This window comes from Carassius carassius, chromosome 9 (genome assembly GCF_963082965.1).
Source record: "Carassius carassius chromosome 9, fCarCar2.1, whole genome shotgun sequence".
Lineage (NCBI taxonomy): Eukaryota > Metazoa > Chordata > Actinopteri > Cypriniformes > Cyprinidae > Carassius > Carassius carassius.
The window spans coordinates 9008106-9024366 of NC_081763.1; the positions used below are offsets into that span (position 1 = coordinate 9008106).

The 16261-nt window shown below is 39.7% G+C and overlaps 1 protein-coding gene across 4 annotated transcripts in view; it reads left to right on the plus strand.

Moving 5' to 3' along the window:
- Positions 1–15963, plus strand: part of LOC132148865 (caskin-2-like) — a 53945-nt gene extending 37982 nt beyond the window's left edge. The window contains exons 9-21 of one of the 4 annotated variants that reach the window (XM_059557612.1): positions 474–568; positions 3802–3919; positions 5180–5365; positions 6362–6439; positions 6820–6953; positions 7583–7646; positions 7887–7981; positions 8175–8285; positions 8395–8496; positions 8581–8719; positions 12563–14203; positions 14412–14661; positions 14815–15963. In XM_059557612.1, coding sequence (XP_059413595.1) covers positions 474–568; positions 3802–3919; positions 5180–5365; positions 6362–6439; positions 6820–6953; positions 7583–7646; positions 7887–7981; positions 8175–8285; positions 8395–8496; positions 8581–8719; positions 12563–14203; positions 14412–14661; positions 14815–14911 — 3110 coding nt within the window. In that variant the 3' untranslated portion in view covers positions 14912–15963. The remainder of the gene's footprint in view (positions 1–473; positions 569–3801; positions 3920–5179; positions 5366–6361; positions 6440–6819; positions 6954–7582; positions 7647–7886; positions 7982–8174; positions 8286–8394; positions 8497–8580; positions 8720–12562; positions 14204–14411; positions 14662–14814) is intronic. The other 3 variants (XM_059557613.1, XM_059557614.1, XM_059557615.1) reach the window with 3 other exon arrangements.
- The last annotated feature ends 298 nt before the right edge of the window (positions 15964–16261 follow it).

Consider the following 16261-nt stretch of genomic DNA (forward strand, 5'->3'; position numbering starts at 1 on the left):
TCTGACAGACTCCGAGAGTTAATTATTGATTCATTGAGCCTGCTGTGTGTCCGTGTGTCAGCACATTCCTTCCACTGGAATAAAATCACAGAAATGACACGCTCGAGAGTTTCAGATGGCGCCACCTCACTAAACTATATTTAGGAAATATTAAGTTATACATTTTTTTGCATTTGCATGTTTATAATAATTTTGTTAAACAAATTTTCCTAAAAGCTATAATGGGGAAAAGTACTTAAAATTAAGAAAATCAAGCACTATACATTACAGTAATAGTTAAATAATTTAATATTATAGTTGTTTTTTTTTTTATATATTTTTGAGCTGAACAGTTTCATGAGATTTAACAATCTATTGTAAATGTACAGTATATGGTATATCTCTGAACTGTGAATTTCTGGTGTTTTGATTCAACAGATATCTGTGTGTGTGTGTGTGTGTGTGTGTGTGTGTGTGTGTGTGTGTGTTTTCAGAAGCTACAGGAGTTCTTCAGGTCAGAGCTCTGAAAGACTTCTGGAATCTTCACGACCCCACGGCCCTCACCATACGCGCCGGTGACGTCATCACGGTACGACCGCTTACACGACTTTATTAAACCTCTTCACGGTCAACTTTCTCTTAAAGGGGTCATATGATGTTGCTAAAAAGAACATTATTTTGTGTATTTGGTGTAATGAAATGTGTTTATGCAGTTTAAGGTTAAAAAAACACATTATTTTCCACATAATGTACATTATTGTTTTTCTGAAATGTGTTGATTTTTATGAAGCTCATTGTTCTAAAAAACAAGGTGTATGCTGATTGGCCAGCTATCCAGTGCATTGTGATTGGCCGAATTCCTCAAGCGTGTGACAGAAATATTACGCCCCTTAACATACTGTGATGCCGTCTCCCGGCGTCACGAGACAAAACAAGGAAAAACAGTTGTATGATGACTTATACTAATGACTTATACCGTCTTTTTATGCATTGCGTAAACAAAACCATGTCTGCATTTGTGATCGGAGAAATGACAAACAAATTTTGCTTAAAACTCGTGTTTGAATCATCACTGGAAAATTCTTTAAATATAAAAACGTACTTACAGACTGTGAGTCAAAAGAGCCAGACTGTCCTTGCAAAGTTGGAATTGCCCAACTTTATAGAAACAGACACCGGGATTGTAGGCTACTCTCTCAGGAAAATGGTCCTTGTCATCCGTAAAATGCACATCTGAATATTTGGGTTGAACTGTTCTGGAACTAGGGCTGCAACTAACGATTATTTTGATAATCGATTAATCTGTCGATTATTTTTACGATTAATCGATTTATGTACTTATATTTTAGTTTTTTCAATTTTTTCCCCAAGTAAATTATTAATAAATGGTCTTTATCATTCAGCATAGATTTAAGAGATTGTAACCATTTTGCACTGTCATATCCTCATCAAAAATATACCTGGAGTTGTTTTATTGTGTTAGTAATCCTTTGTCGAACTCTTCTGCAATCAGAACACTGACCCATACTCTAGCAAATTTCACAAGGAGATTTCAAATAATGTTTTCACCATGGCAGTCCTTAGAGCTCCTAAAGTAGTTTAACATCCTGAACAAAGCTTATTAAGGAATCTTTCAGAACATATTTTCACGAAGAATAAGGATAAAACAGAATAAAATTGCAGTGCATTGTATTTTATTATTTACTGGGAAACAGCTTTATAGCTTTTGCTGTGAAATTGTAAACAATCCTTCAAAAAAAGTGCCAATGGCATGAAACCTGAATCGAACTCACAATTTAAAGTAAAATCCATCAGAAGGTTGTCCAGAAAAAAAAAATAGGACACACACAAAAAACCTGCTGTGTGAAAAAGAGCAGTGAATACTTAGAAAATAAGTGCATTTCAAATATCTACATTTACCTCTCTCATTCAGTCATAATTAGGCTGCACGACTGAATTTTGAACTGGTAAACGACAAACTGATCACAGAACATGTTTGTAAAGCTTTAAATGTTAACTGTTAAAAAGCAATGTTATCAGCTTTTACGACTAAACATTTGCAAACAACATTGTACTGGAGAATCTGCACAAATAAAAGTCTTAGGGGCCGTTCACAATTCGCGCCTGAAAACACGTGGAAAACGCTAGGCGCACCGCTTTCTCCTTCTTTCCAAAGCTCTCGCGCAGAAGCGCCCCTGAGGCGTCTGCCGTTGCTAAGCAACCATGACGTGCTCTCTCCTTGAAGACGCGGAAATTTCAGCAAAGGATAAATGGATTTGCAGCTCAAATAAATCGCTTGCAGTAGCTCTGCTACTAAATTTATTTCAAAATGGAAATCCATTTACAACTATGATCAGCTGTTCCTTTCATCTTGACTGAGCTTTTAACGTTGTTACGGGAAAGGATGAAGCTGATTGGTTAGTTCTTGTCACATGACCCGCGGTGCGGTTGCGGCATTCTGAAAAGTTTAAATGTTTTTAACTCGATGCGGTGCGGTGTTGGAAATAACGAACTTGAGCGCGCAAAAGACGCGATATGTGAACGTCCCATTAAACAGTGCAGTAGTGCAGAGTTTACAGGTTACTCTTCTTTTTTAAAGGCTCAATGTAAAGTACTCCCACATCACGCTGAATGCTGCAGACATAGACATCATATGATGTCTATGGCTGCAGAGATGCTGCTCGGGAAGCACGTGACAAAACAAGGCCAGCTATTGGCTATTCGCTACTTCTCCTGTTGTACTGGCTGAGTAAAACCTCCGGTGGCTCATTACTGCCACACTTTGGTCACCGCAGATTTGAAATATGCACGAAATGAGCTGCTTTCGGCAAATAAAAGTTATTTAGCAACGAATCGATGACTAAATTAGTTGACAACTATTTTAATAATCGATTTTAATCGATTAAATCGATTCGTTGTTTCAGCTCTATCTGGAACAGTGTTGTAATACAACTTAACCACTGAATTCTTGTCGTGGCCTCTTTTGGAAGACCAAAGTAGTTTTGCTTTCACAACAAAACACACAGCGACTCCACGACACGGCAGCAACAGAGAGAATAAAAGTTACGCCTTCTTTCTTTGCATGAACATTTGGGTGGCATTATGCAAATCTTCCCACATTGTGACATAGACAAGCCGTTTTAGGAGGGTGTGGACAAGTCTTAACTTTTATAAAGAATCTATTTAGATTTGAGACTTTAGTCTCTGCAACTTTACAGATCTTCTTTATGCACCAAGAGCTTGTAACACTCCAAAGAGAAAGGGAAAATTTAAATCACATCATATGACCCCTTTAAGTACTATACCAAACCCCTGAGTACCTAGCAAGTATATTCAACTAATGGTTCAGAAGCAGTTTCACTTGAACCAAGGCCAGCTTTTTCTCTCTTTCTCCTTCCACAAGTTCTTTCTGTTTATCGCCTTGTAGGCCGCTAAAGATAAACTCACAATTGTTTATGTGTGAACTCAAACCAAAATACATTTTTATACAGCATTGTTTCAAAGGAAATAGTGGGGAGAGTATAAGTACAGTTCAAGGGTCGTTTAATGGCGGGTTTAGAGATGTATTTCATGAGCTGAATGTTCTCGCTGCTGTTTTGTTGTTGGGCCTGAAACTATTATATGCTTTATGTGTTGTTTGCTTAGGGTGGGCGGCTGGGGTTATGTTATCTAACTTTCAAAAGCTTTCAGATCACGGATTGTCTCTGAATTCCTGACCTCCTTGTCTGTTTTGACTGGTTGTCAAGGACATGAAAAACGGGTTGGGTTTGTAGCAGTTTGGGTGAGATCACTGTGACGTCAATGCTGTGTTGTGATTGGCAGGTGATAGAGCAGCATGTGGATGGACGCTGGAAGGGCCACATTCATGATACCCAGAGGGGAATGGACCGAATTGGCTACTTCCCTCCCTCCATAGTTGAGGTCATCAACCGACGCTCAGGTACAATAATAACCTGAATTTTAGTAGGGGTGTAACGATTAATCGATATTGATCGATACGATGTCTGACAATACAATGCATCGATGCCACAAGTAAAATATCTGTATCTGTAGTATAAATATAAAGTATAGGCACCATTTTTAACTGTCCACATTTTCACATAATGTCCGTCTATGCATTATTGCCAACGTGTGCATTCTCGCTCAAACTCATGTATCTGGACTTGATATAAGGACTGCCCCTGCCTGAATGCACAAGGTAAAGTATAAATGATGCTCGGGATTGTTGGCGGAACATAAGTTTCAGCGCACACATCTAAGCGCAAGCTAGCACACAGACAGCCACGTCTAGACCGCGCAAATGCTAAATCTTTAGCTTTTTTGTGCATGTATAAATAAATACAGACAAAATTCAATCAAAATGCACATTTTGACGAATATCCTAGTAAACACATACGTCTTAACTTAAACAGTTGAGAAAGAAAAGGCATGTGTATCAGTATATTAAATCCGTGCTTTGTTCTTAAAGTGAAAGCAAACTAATAATACATAATACTGTCAAAGAAAAATACAAGTGCTCACTGCTCCTCACTAAATAACCGTTGTAACATCAAAAATGATTAATCTATATTTAATTTAAACAGTGAAGACTGTGCAGTTATTTTACATGTTATAAGCCTTACGTTTCTGTAGCATACCTGGAAATTTATTTTAGACTGAGCTGAAAAACCCGAAAAGCACTGTTTATTGAACGTATGTCTTTGTTGTATTGTATTTATTTTCTGCTATTGCTTCTAATTTGGTTATCTTTAGAAAAGATTTTTAGCACTGAGCCCATAGTAGCAGCCAGAATTGTTTTTCCAATTGTTTCTTTATTATTAAAAAAAGGTGTAGGCCTATTTTTTTGTTGTGATTGTCCTAACTGAGGAACAGAATGCAAAAATTACAGATAAATATTCTTGTTATATATTTGGTTGCATTTGTGAGTTGATAAGATTGAAGATGGTTGTTTAAAATAGATATATAATATAAAAATATCGATATATATCGATTGATATACTCCTGTATCAGATCAAATCGTAATCGTATCCTAGATTTTTTTTGAGGTATCGAAAAATATTGTATCGCTGGGTATGAGCATTGATATCGATATCGTATTGTGACGAGTCATACAATTTACACCCCTAAATTTTAACAGGTTGACCAAATTTTTGAAGCTTCACAGGCTTTATATGTTTTATATGTGTGTGATGTCCTGTAGGGGGCACCCTGTCACGACACGCCTCTCTGCCCACCCATAGGCAGCAACTGCCCTCCAGGTCCACCCTCAGTCCCAGCTTGAATCTGAGCGGGGGCGGGACCTCTCAAACTGACGATTCCTACACTCTGTACAACACTAACCCACACCTGGTCCTCCCCCACGCCAACGGTCTGAGCACCAACCCAGGTATACACACTCGTTCCCCCTTCTAAGAGTGCTTTCTCATCCATTTCTACCTGGTATTAAGATGTTTTTAGTGGTCCAATCACAAATGAGTCTCTTAGATTTAAAATGCCTTTCAAATGCATCTCCTGTGAACTCATTGGTTTAGATTTTCTCAAGACACTCTTATTTTGTTACACTCTGCATCACTTTTGCGGATGTGCTGAATGCATTTTATGAATACTATTGACTAAATGATCTTATGTTACAAGTAATTCGGAAAGATTTTAGCTGTGGTCTGATCATTTTGGTATAATGCAGAGTTTGAATCGTTGTTTTGGTGCATTTTCTTACAACATCCTACAGTGTTAGGTCAGTAGGATATTTAAATGCATTCAACTGACATCAGAAATCAGTTGGTCTAAAATTACTTTTCTAAACTCCCTAGCACACCTGTGAATGAGTACACGTGTGTCCTCACTACACATGGTTTAGTACATCATACAGACGCAATAGGTTTGCTCATAATACTGTAAGATTACCACAGTATAAAATGAGAACTAGTCTCTTCAGATTAATAGATTCCTAAAAATAGTTCCTTTGCTTTTAATAAAGCTAGGCAATTTGACCAAACTCTTATATCAAGACTAATCTGTAATGATTTAGATCACAAAATATAAAATTTTGCTTATACATAGGGTTTATATATTAAATAACCATGTGGTATTGCAGTTATAAGTAAGTATATAAATAAGTACATTTTATGGATGTAAACCAAAAGATTCATCTTTATATCATTAGTTATCGACAGTCATTAGCACTTGGGCAAATCGTTGATTATGGACCTTGGGTGGGCTCATGATTCTTCTGTACGACAGATACAATATATGTAGGTCTTCTCATTTAAACACCATGCAGTGGCACACACTCATCAGAAGCCCCTGATTTGGGATTCACACACCCTTATTTCCTGCCCACAAGACTGAGGCTAGTGGCCCAAAAAGTGTTTGTGTCCGCTAGGTGGGACTCCCAGCAGTCTGTCCCAGCACATGATCCCCAGTTTGGAGGACGTGTGGGTTTTGCGGAACTCCTGCGCTGGTAAGAACCGCTGCTCCCCCCCTCCCCCCTGCTGCAGACAGACCCTCGGATCGGCTGGTCTATTGGAACGCCACACAGACAAAGTTGGTGTTTGCTCTGTTTGCGTACTGCGAACCCTCTCACTCCTGTAGCAGAATGTACTGTAGGTTGTGTGCTGTCATCTGTAAACCCCATCCCCACATGCCTGTGGCTTTGCCCTGCTACCCCCATCCCATCTGCTTAAGTAGAAATCCAGCCCCTTGGCACAGAGGGTACAGTGTCCTCACAGCTGTGGGGTGGCACTCTGGCATGGCAGTGCAGACAGCTGCTGTGATGGCATAATCGCAGTCACATTATGATTGCAGTCACTCTCTGGACTAATGGCTCTGTCTCTCTTGCAGCTGGGGACAGGAACAGTGTGGGCAGCACTGGCAGTGTTGGCAGCACCCGCAGTGCAGGCAGTGGCCAGAGCACAGAAAGCAACAGTGCCCCCAATGGACTACAGCAACCAACCACCAGCCCCGACACCAGCAAGGTAACAATTAACTCAAAGGGTGCTCTGTTCAGTCACAAGGATGATGCTTTGAAAGAAACACAACTTTCAGAGTTCCTATTAAAAAATTTCCAGGTCAGTCTCAGTAGTTTTTTATTTTTTTTAATTATGATGTTATTAAATATTTGAATCTTTGTGAAATATTGAGTTGTGGTCTTGTGACAGTTGCTTTTAGAGGTAGTGAGTGATCATGAAATGGCTTCATTTGGATAAAGAGAAATTAAATTGAAATGACATTTTTAATAACATTATGGTGATCATCTTGCAGTGTTAATGTTGCTATTTTAGTTGGTAAAATGTTTTGTTCGGTGTATAAAGAATCTGTGTTTTAAGACATTTGTACACTAATAATGTTTGAATTGATTCTAAGGATTCATACCCGATATGTAGAAGAAATGTTGGCTCATAACAGCTCCAAAAATACATTGTTTGTTAAATTCCCACTTTGCAATGTTTAGAAGTCTACAAATCTTCATCAGACCTTAATGGACCTTTTGGTGCCTGTCATTTTAGTTGAACGATTTTAGCTTCAACCATACATTTGTTGTTCCAATGGTAACTTAAGTTTTATTGCTAAGGTTTCTTCTGACATCTCATCTTATTTTATACAGGCATCACCTTCGGTTGTGGATTTCCTAAAGCCGGATGATAACAAACATCCAGACACACCCACAGGTAATGTGTGCATCTGTATGCAGCTTACAGTGATAGTATTTGGACACGTAACATTTATGAACATTCCTGCATTAGATAAAATATCAAACTATATCAAAGTTCCTCTAGGACATCTGTGTGAGGATAACTTACTTCAACTTAAAAAACGGAAAAACACCAGCTGATTCAAAGACACTGAGAATACCATCATCAAGTGAATATTTGTGCATATATAACATGCATATAAATGTTGTTTTGAAGGAGTTCCTCACAGACCTGTGCTGCCCACACAGAGGGCAGGAGAGCAGGGTTTCTCTCAACAGTTTGTGCATCCTCAACAGCTGCTGGAGGGCAAGGTCAGAAAACACTATTACAGCTACGACTAACATAGACCTGATAATATTTTGATATGGCATATTCATTTTATATTGTAAAAATATAAATCTGTTTTGTACACAGCAGGATGCAAAGTAAAATTCAGATTCTGTCATAAAATACCCTGTATTCTGTTTGCTACCTGTCATGTCTCATGTCTTTTATCATTGTCAGGACGCTGAGGCCATCTATCAGTGGCTGAATGAGTTTCAGTTGGAGCAGTACACTGTAAATTTCCTCAACGCTGGCTATGATGTACCTACCATCAGCAGAATGACCCCAGAGGTACGTTCAGAGAACCAATGTTTGGTTGCTTTGAAGAGAAGTGCCTCTCATTGTTGTTGCTCCAGATAAAAGTTGATGTAGATAAATTTTTATTATACCATTTTTTCAGGATCTCACGGCTATTGGTGTGACTAAACCAGGTCACCGTAAGAAAATTTCTCTGGAGATTGGAAACCTCAGCATTCCAGAATGGCTCCCAGAGTACATACCAGTAAGTCACTATACCTTATATTATGCATACGCTTGTATCTATGGTGTTATCTTCAGTTCACTCACAGTTAAACTTGTCTCTTAGCAGGATCTTGGGGAGTGGCTGAGCGCCATAGGTATGCCTCAGTATCATAAGAAACTCTCTGAGAATGGCTATGACTCGATAAATATTGTCCGAGATCTCACATGGGAAGACTTACAGGAGATTGGCATCATCAAACTAGGTGAGTTTAACCTAAACATGGAAATTAAAGTACATTGTGGTGGTTGTATTTTATACACTGAACTAAATTATAAACGCAACACTTTTGTTTCTGCCCCTATTTTTCATGAGCTGAACTCAAAAATCTAACACTTTTTCTATGTACACAAAAGACCTATTTCTCTCAAATATTGTTCACAAATCTGTCTAAATCTGTGTTAGTGAGCACTTCTCCTTTAAAGAGACTGCTTTCACTTCTACTTAACGATCGCTGTCTGTCAGGAGCGCTATACTGCATCATTAAACAAACAGACTAACGTTACTCTGAAGAGTACAGTTTTCTGTTGTTTATCATGATGTGCATAGTCTCTGAACTTTTGATAACCCCTCGTTTGTGTGGATAGCGCAAATAGCGTACCTTGTAGTTAAAAAAAGCGAGCGCAGTGCATCTGTGCATATAACAGACAGTCATCTGACTCCTCCTCTTTAGTAACATCATCATCATCCGATCCTTCATCTCTGGATGTGAAATATTCCATTATAACATTTTATAATTTTTTGGGCACTGACATTACCTCGATTGAGTAGACAGAGACGAGCAAGATCGGCTAAAAAGTGAGCAGCTTCAGACTGCGTTTTTTCCCCCAAGATATTAAAAAATGTAAATAAAAATTTGCGTGCCATAGTTTAAACAGGACTGGTGGGAAATTTTCATTGATACATTATTATTTAATTCACGTGATTTATTTTGAGGTTAGCTGTTTTTGTGGTATTAAAAGAAAGCATGTTCTTAACATGAGAGAAAGACAAAGCCAGCTAATTTTTTTTTTATATACAACCTATTTTTAGAATTTCCTGAAAACGTCCCAGTGCGACATCTGACATGTTTTCCCAGATCACATCACATACACACACACACACTTATACAGTGGGTATGGAAAGTATTCAGACCCCCTTAAATGTTTCACTCTTTGTTATATTGCAGCCATTTGCTAAAATCATTTGTTCATTTTTTTTCCTCAATGTACACACAGCACCCCATATTGACAGAAAAACAGAATTGTTGACATTTTTGCACATTTATTAAAAAGGAAAAACTGAAATATCACATGGTCCTAAGTATTCAGACCCTTTGCTCAGTATTTAGTAGAAGCACCCTTTTGATCTAATACAGCCATGAGTCTTTTTGAAAAAGATGCAACAAGTTTTTCACACCTGGATTTGGGAATCCTCTGCCATTCCTTCTTGCAGATCCTCTCCAGTTCTGTCAGATTGGATGTTAAACGTTGGTGGACAGGCATTTTCAGGTCTCTGCAGAGATGCTCAATTGGGTTTAATTCAGGGCTCTGGCTGGGCCATTCAAGAACAGTCACGGAGTTGTTGTGAAGCCACTCCTTCAATATTTTAGCTGTGTGCTTGGGGTCATTGTCTTGTTGGAAGGTCCTGAGCACTCTGGAGAATGATATCCCTGTACTTGGCCGCATTCATCTCTCTCTCGATTGCAACCATTCGTCCTGTTCCTGCAGCTGAAAAACACCCCCACAGCATGATGCTGCTTCCACCACGATTCACTGTTGGGACTGTATAGGACAGGTGATGAGCAGTGCCTGGTTTTCTCCACACATAGCGCTTAGAATTAAGGCCAAAAAGTTCTATCTTGATCTCATCAGACCAGAGAATCCTTCAGGTGTTTTTTTTAGCAAACTCCATGCAGGCTTTAATGTGTCTTGCACTGAGGAGAGGCTTCCGTCGGGCCACTCTGCCATAAAGCCCCAACTGGTGGAGGGCTGCAGTGATGGTTGACTTTCTACATCTTTCTCCCACCTCCCGACTGCATCTCTGGAGCTCAGCCACATTGATCTTTGGGTTCTTCTTTACCTCTCTCACCAAGGCTCTTCTGCCCCGATAGCTCAGTTTGGCCGGACGGCCAGCTCTAGGAAGGGTTCTGGTCATCCCAAACCAGGATTATGAAGGCCACTGTGCTCTTAGGAACCTTAAGTGCAGCAGGAATCTTTTTGTAATCTTGGCCAGATCTGTGCCTTGCCACAATTCTATCTCTGAGCTCTTCAGACAGTTCCTTTGGCCTCATGATTCTCATTTGTTCTGACATGCACTATGAGCTGTAAGGTCTTATATAGACAGGTGTGTGGCTTTCCTTATCAAGTCCAATCAGTCTAACCAAACACAGCTGGACTCAAATGAAGGTGTAGAACCATCTCAAGGATGATCAGATGAAATGGACAGCACCCGAGTTAAATATATGAGTGTCAAAGCAAAGGGTCTGAATACTTAGGACCATGTGATATTTCAGTTTTTCTTTTTTAATAAATGTGCAAAAATGTCAACAATTCTGTGTTTTTCTCTCAATATGGGGTGCTGTGTGTACATTGAGGAAAAAAAAATTAACAAATGATTTTAGCAAATGGCTGCAAAATAACAAAGGGTGAAACATTTAAGGGGGTCTGAATACTTTCCGTACCCACTGTTTGTATATATGTATACACACTAGGGCTGTAGCTGTCGAATATTTTAGTAATCGAGTATTCTACCAAAAATTCCATAGATTAATCGGATAAAATGTGTTTTTGCTTAATTAAAGTGCAATATTAATTAAGCAAGAGAAAATAAGACTCCTGGGTCTCTTACAATGAACAACTAAGTTTCCTTTTTAGAAAAAAAATATTTTTTCATTTTTCAAAATGCAATGCATCAAAAATAAACATTTAATTATTACCCATTGTTTCTCTGTCTGTACTTGTACTGTGAACAATGACAATAAAGTTGACAGATGAATTAAGTTAATTTCAGTGCCATTCAGTTGGGGTTTAAAATAAACCATTTTCTGAGATGCACATTAAACACATAAAACATTCATTTAATTTATCTTTTATTTATAAAAAATTAAGCAAACTTAACTTTTTGGTAAACAAAAGAGATTTACTATTAAGAATAAAACATGAAAGAAATGTTGTGTAATTAAACCTTAAAAAAACTGACTTTTATTTTGACAGGTTGACGTACCTTTACAGTTCTGTGTATTGTGATGTGACAAGGTCAAATGCTCATGAAGTGACTGTCAGAGCAGCTCTGGAGATGTTGTTCATGTGTTCACATCCTTATTTAGTGAGACAGCACTCGCGCTTCAGTGTGTGTTAATAAAGGAAGACGCGCTTCTGCTCCATTCATTAACAGAGACACGCAGAACATGCAGTATTGATATTTAAATAGACTGTTCCAGCTTAATATTTACAGATATTAGTCCATATCGTGATTTGATGTAAGTGCAATTACCTATTTTTGATTAATTCATTCAAAATTTGGCAAATCCCATGCCATTCCACGTTAAACTGTAAAATCCGTTTTTATGACTGGATTCCGCGATTCCCTCCACGTTTTCTGCATCGCGGAAATCATAGGGCCCTAGATGTGGTATGCCAGCTCTATTCTGCAATGGATACACGCCACGACGTTCTCTTTACGTTTGCCCGCGCCCTCAAATCAAAACACTGCTGACTCCTTGCAGTATGCGATTTCAGACTCCATGCTTGTGTCTCCTTCCGCTTTGTGGGTGACGTAAACGCATTGTGTCACATTAAAAAGCATTGCGAAAGAACCTGACGTGAGATTTAAAATAAATTAAAAGAGGCTTCGAGGCAGAGGAATATGCCTCGATCATTTTTTGTAATCGAGTAACTCGAGGAATCGTTTCAGCCCTAATACACACACGCATATATGTATATACATATATACATACACACACATACATACAGTGAAGTTTATCCTGTTAAATTCATGTGTGGCATATTCATATTCATTATAAATTCAGTATGTGTTAAGTTGGTGAATGTGTGTGTGTCTCTGACAGGCCATCAGAAGAAAATAATGCTTGCAGTGAAGAAGTTGTGTGATATTCATAAGGCTCTTCTGCAGGCGCAATCTGGGCAGGGTACACTGCGGCGCAAAACCCCCGGAGCCCTGGACCTGGTCACTATTGAGCCGCCACCTGAGAGCGGCGACCTCCCCTCACCCCACACGCCCAAGATGATGACTTTCCAGGACAGTGAGCTGAGTACTGAGCTACAGAGTGCCATGTCCTCCCACTATAGTGGCTGTCAGGAAGGGCTGGCCATCAAGAATGCAGTAGGAATGTCTTCCAGTCAGGAGAGCATTGACACACGTTCTCGAGGCTCAGGACGTTCTCAGGAGCCCCCCAGCACCTCATCCTCCACTTCCGCTGCAACCCCTTATAGCCGATCCCGAGAGAGTTTAACGAGCCTAGACAGCAGTCCTGCTAAAGAGCGCAACATTCCAGAAGGCCGTGACCAGGTCCCACATCCTCTGCTTCCACAGCAGCTGCCATTCAGTGCATCCACAGGCTTTACATACCCCACGGTGCCTGCCAAACCGAAACTGAGCTCTGCTCTTTCTCCACAAGGCTCTCCTGCTCACAAAACCCTTAATTATCTACGTTCACAATATAACAGTGCCACGCTTGACCGTCACTCTCCTAACGTGGCTAAGAAGCGCACACAGAGTCTGTCCCGGTATGCTTTGTCGGATGGTGAACCAGATGAAGAGGATGATGAAGCAGCTCAGCTAGCCAGTATGCCTTCTTATGCCACACTGAGCCGCAAGCCTACCCGTGGGCAGCTGGCACGTCTTCAGTCTACCTCCGAGCAGTCCGTCAGCCGAAGCCACTCTTTTGCGATTAGGAGTCGACGTAAAGGGCCTCCTCCACCACCACCCAAACGCCTTAGCTCCGTCAGCAGCAGTAGCATTAGTGTTGAAACGGTCTCTGACACTCCAGCATCACCTTCTGGAGGAGCTGAGAATAGCCGATCCAGGACTGTAAAGAGTATAGCAGCTGCATTAGAAACAGTCCTACCTCAGCCTATGGTGGAGCTCCTTCCGGAATCCACTACAGCTGTTTCCAATACCAACGAAGTGTCCAGACACAGACCTCTGTGTCAGAGTGAATCCAGCCCAGTATCCTCCAATGCAGATACTGGTAGAGAGACAAAGTCTGACTCAGAAGAAGAGGATGCAACAAAGGATTCAGGCCTGGAGAGCTCATCGTCGCCTCAGAACAGCTCTAGTGAGTGCATCCCTTTTGCAGAGGAAGGCAACCTCACAATCAAACAGAGGCCCAAAGTTGGCGGGCCTCTTAAGTCAGAGACCACATCCGAGTTGCCAGAGAAAGACAAACCAGTCCAAACTCCTGAAGTTCCAGAGTTCAACCTTAAAGAATCGGACACAGTGAAGAGACGACAAAAGCCAAAAGAGAAAGAGCAGCCAAACCTAGCGTCCGACAGCAGTGCAGACGGCACATCAGTTTTAGAGACTCAGGGCACGTTGAAGCTCCGCATCAGTGAAACAGATATGAGTCTGCCACGTGTGGAGCTTCCAACCAAACCAGTGAAAGCACCTCCACCTCTTGCTCCCAAACCTCCCAGTCCCCTAAATCCAACACGGTATGCCTCTAAACCAGATCCTGCTCCTATAACAGGTACAGCCTACAGATACTAATAAAGCCTGTCAGCTTCGTTTTTTAGGTTTGACGAATACTGCTCTGATTTATAAATGGTATAATTGGTAGATTGTGCTTATTACATTAAAGCTACAAGCAGCAACACTTTTTTTTTTTTTTTTTTTTTACAGTTTATGCAGAGGACTGTAACTTTTGCATTTATTCAAGACTCTTGTTCTGTTTGCAGCTGTCAGCTCTAGCGTGACTCTGAATGTTGTACAGAGTGTCGCCTTTGCAGCACCTAATTCTCCAGTCCCATACTCTCCCTCGCCAGAGAACACGGGTCAGAGTGCAATATCAGGAAGCCTCCAGGCTCTGATGGAAGGGGATCAAAGGTCAACACTGAATCATCAGAGGCTGGAGAAGACCAGCTCATCCCTGGAGGAAGCACTGAAGGCTGTAGAGAGAAAACTAACTCTGGAGAACAACAACGTGGGGTGAGACACACTCTTCACCAGATTTTTACACTTACAGGAATAAATCTACAAAGATGATTTTGTTTTTATTGGTGGATTATCAGAGTTTTTCCTTTTAAAATGTCATGTTTTTAAATGTATCACTCCTAATTAAACCTATTGTGTCTCTTTTAGTGTTTCTCATATAGTGAAGTCTGCAGGGAACATCCTGGATGACATCGGGAACATGTTTGATGACCTGGCTGATCAGCTAGATGCTATGCTGGATTAAAGATTCTCATGGATGGAGCGGTTTATTTTTTTGATGACCCAGAAACAGGAGGGTGGAGATCTACGTATAGCAGCATGGTTTCTTATTATTCAGATGGAGAGCAGAGATTAACTCTTTAACACAAAATTGGGACCTCCACTGATCTTCATTTATATGGACCACACAGACATTTTTGGACCAGTCTCCTGTCTAATGTCAGTCTAGATGTCATCTATATTTGTTTGTTTATTGTTATTCCAGAGGCTAATCAACCAGCATATATATATATATATATTTTTTAGTCCTGTCATGTTTTTTTCAGCTGAACTGTGACCCCAATGAACTTTACATGCTGGACCCAGATAAAAGAAGTGCACTTAGGAGAATCATTCCTAAAGCAATATACATTTCAGAACACTACACGGATTCAAAACATTTCTAGAAAGACAAATGGGACAGTTCACCCAAAAAGTGACATTTCTTTTATTATTTACTCACTCTGTCTTGCTGTGAGACTTTTGAATAAACTTTATGCAGTGCTTTTCCATGCAACAACAAGTAATAGTGACCTGCCGTCAAAACAAAATAACACAATGACAATTTTCATTTTTTGAGTATACTGTTCCTTCGTCATAACTACTTTTCAAAGCATTTAAGCTCTAAAAAAGTAGCTTGTGACATCCATTTCAGCAGGTAAACAGCCTTTGGGGGGTTTGGTGCTTGTATCTTTTTTTTTTTTAATGACTTTGCAGATTTGCAGGTTAAAATACATGACTGACATTTATTTTTGTATGGAGGTGTGGTTTTAAAGGGAACACGTTGAAAACAGCAACACTGCCTTAAGTAATTAGAAGTTACCACAAACTATTTTTGAAGTCTTTAAACTTATTAGTCCAAATAGTATTTAAACTTTATAAAAATATGTATATTGTACACTAAAGGTATATTTGATTGGGACGCAAACCTGTGTGTTGTACCAAAATATGTGTATATTTTTTATTCAAATGTTGGATAATGTTAACACTTATCAGACTTGTCTTGCAGCTAAACTAATGAAATTTAACCCAGTGGCATTTCCCCTTTGCACATAATGTGATATGATGTATCTGATGTGGAATATTTTCCCGCTGTTCTTGAGTGCCATATGTTTAAATAGAGGTTTCATTCAAGTTCTGTCTCCTAGTTAACTGAGATGTGATTAATGGCATTTGTATAACTGAAGGCCGGTTAAACATTTAACCAGTTTTAGAAATGCATTTGAGGCCCACTCACTCCAAGGACAATAACTACAACTACACAATTTAAATAATCGCTCTAATCATTCTCTGAAGTGTGCATTTATAGCAATCCATTAGCATGGACGTGAATATA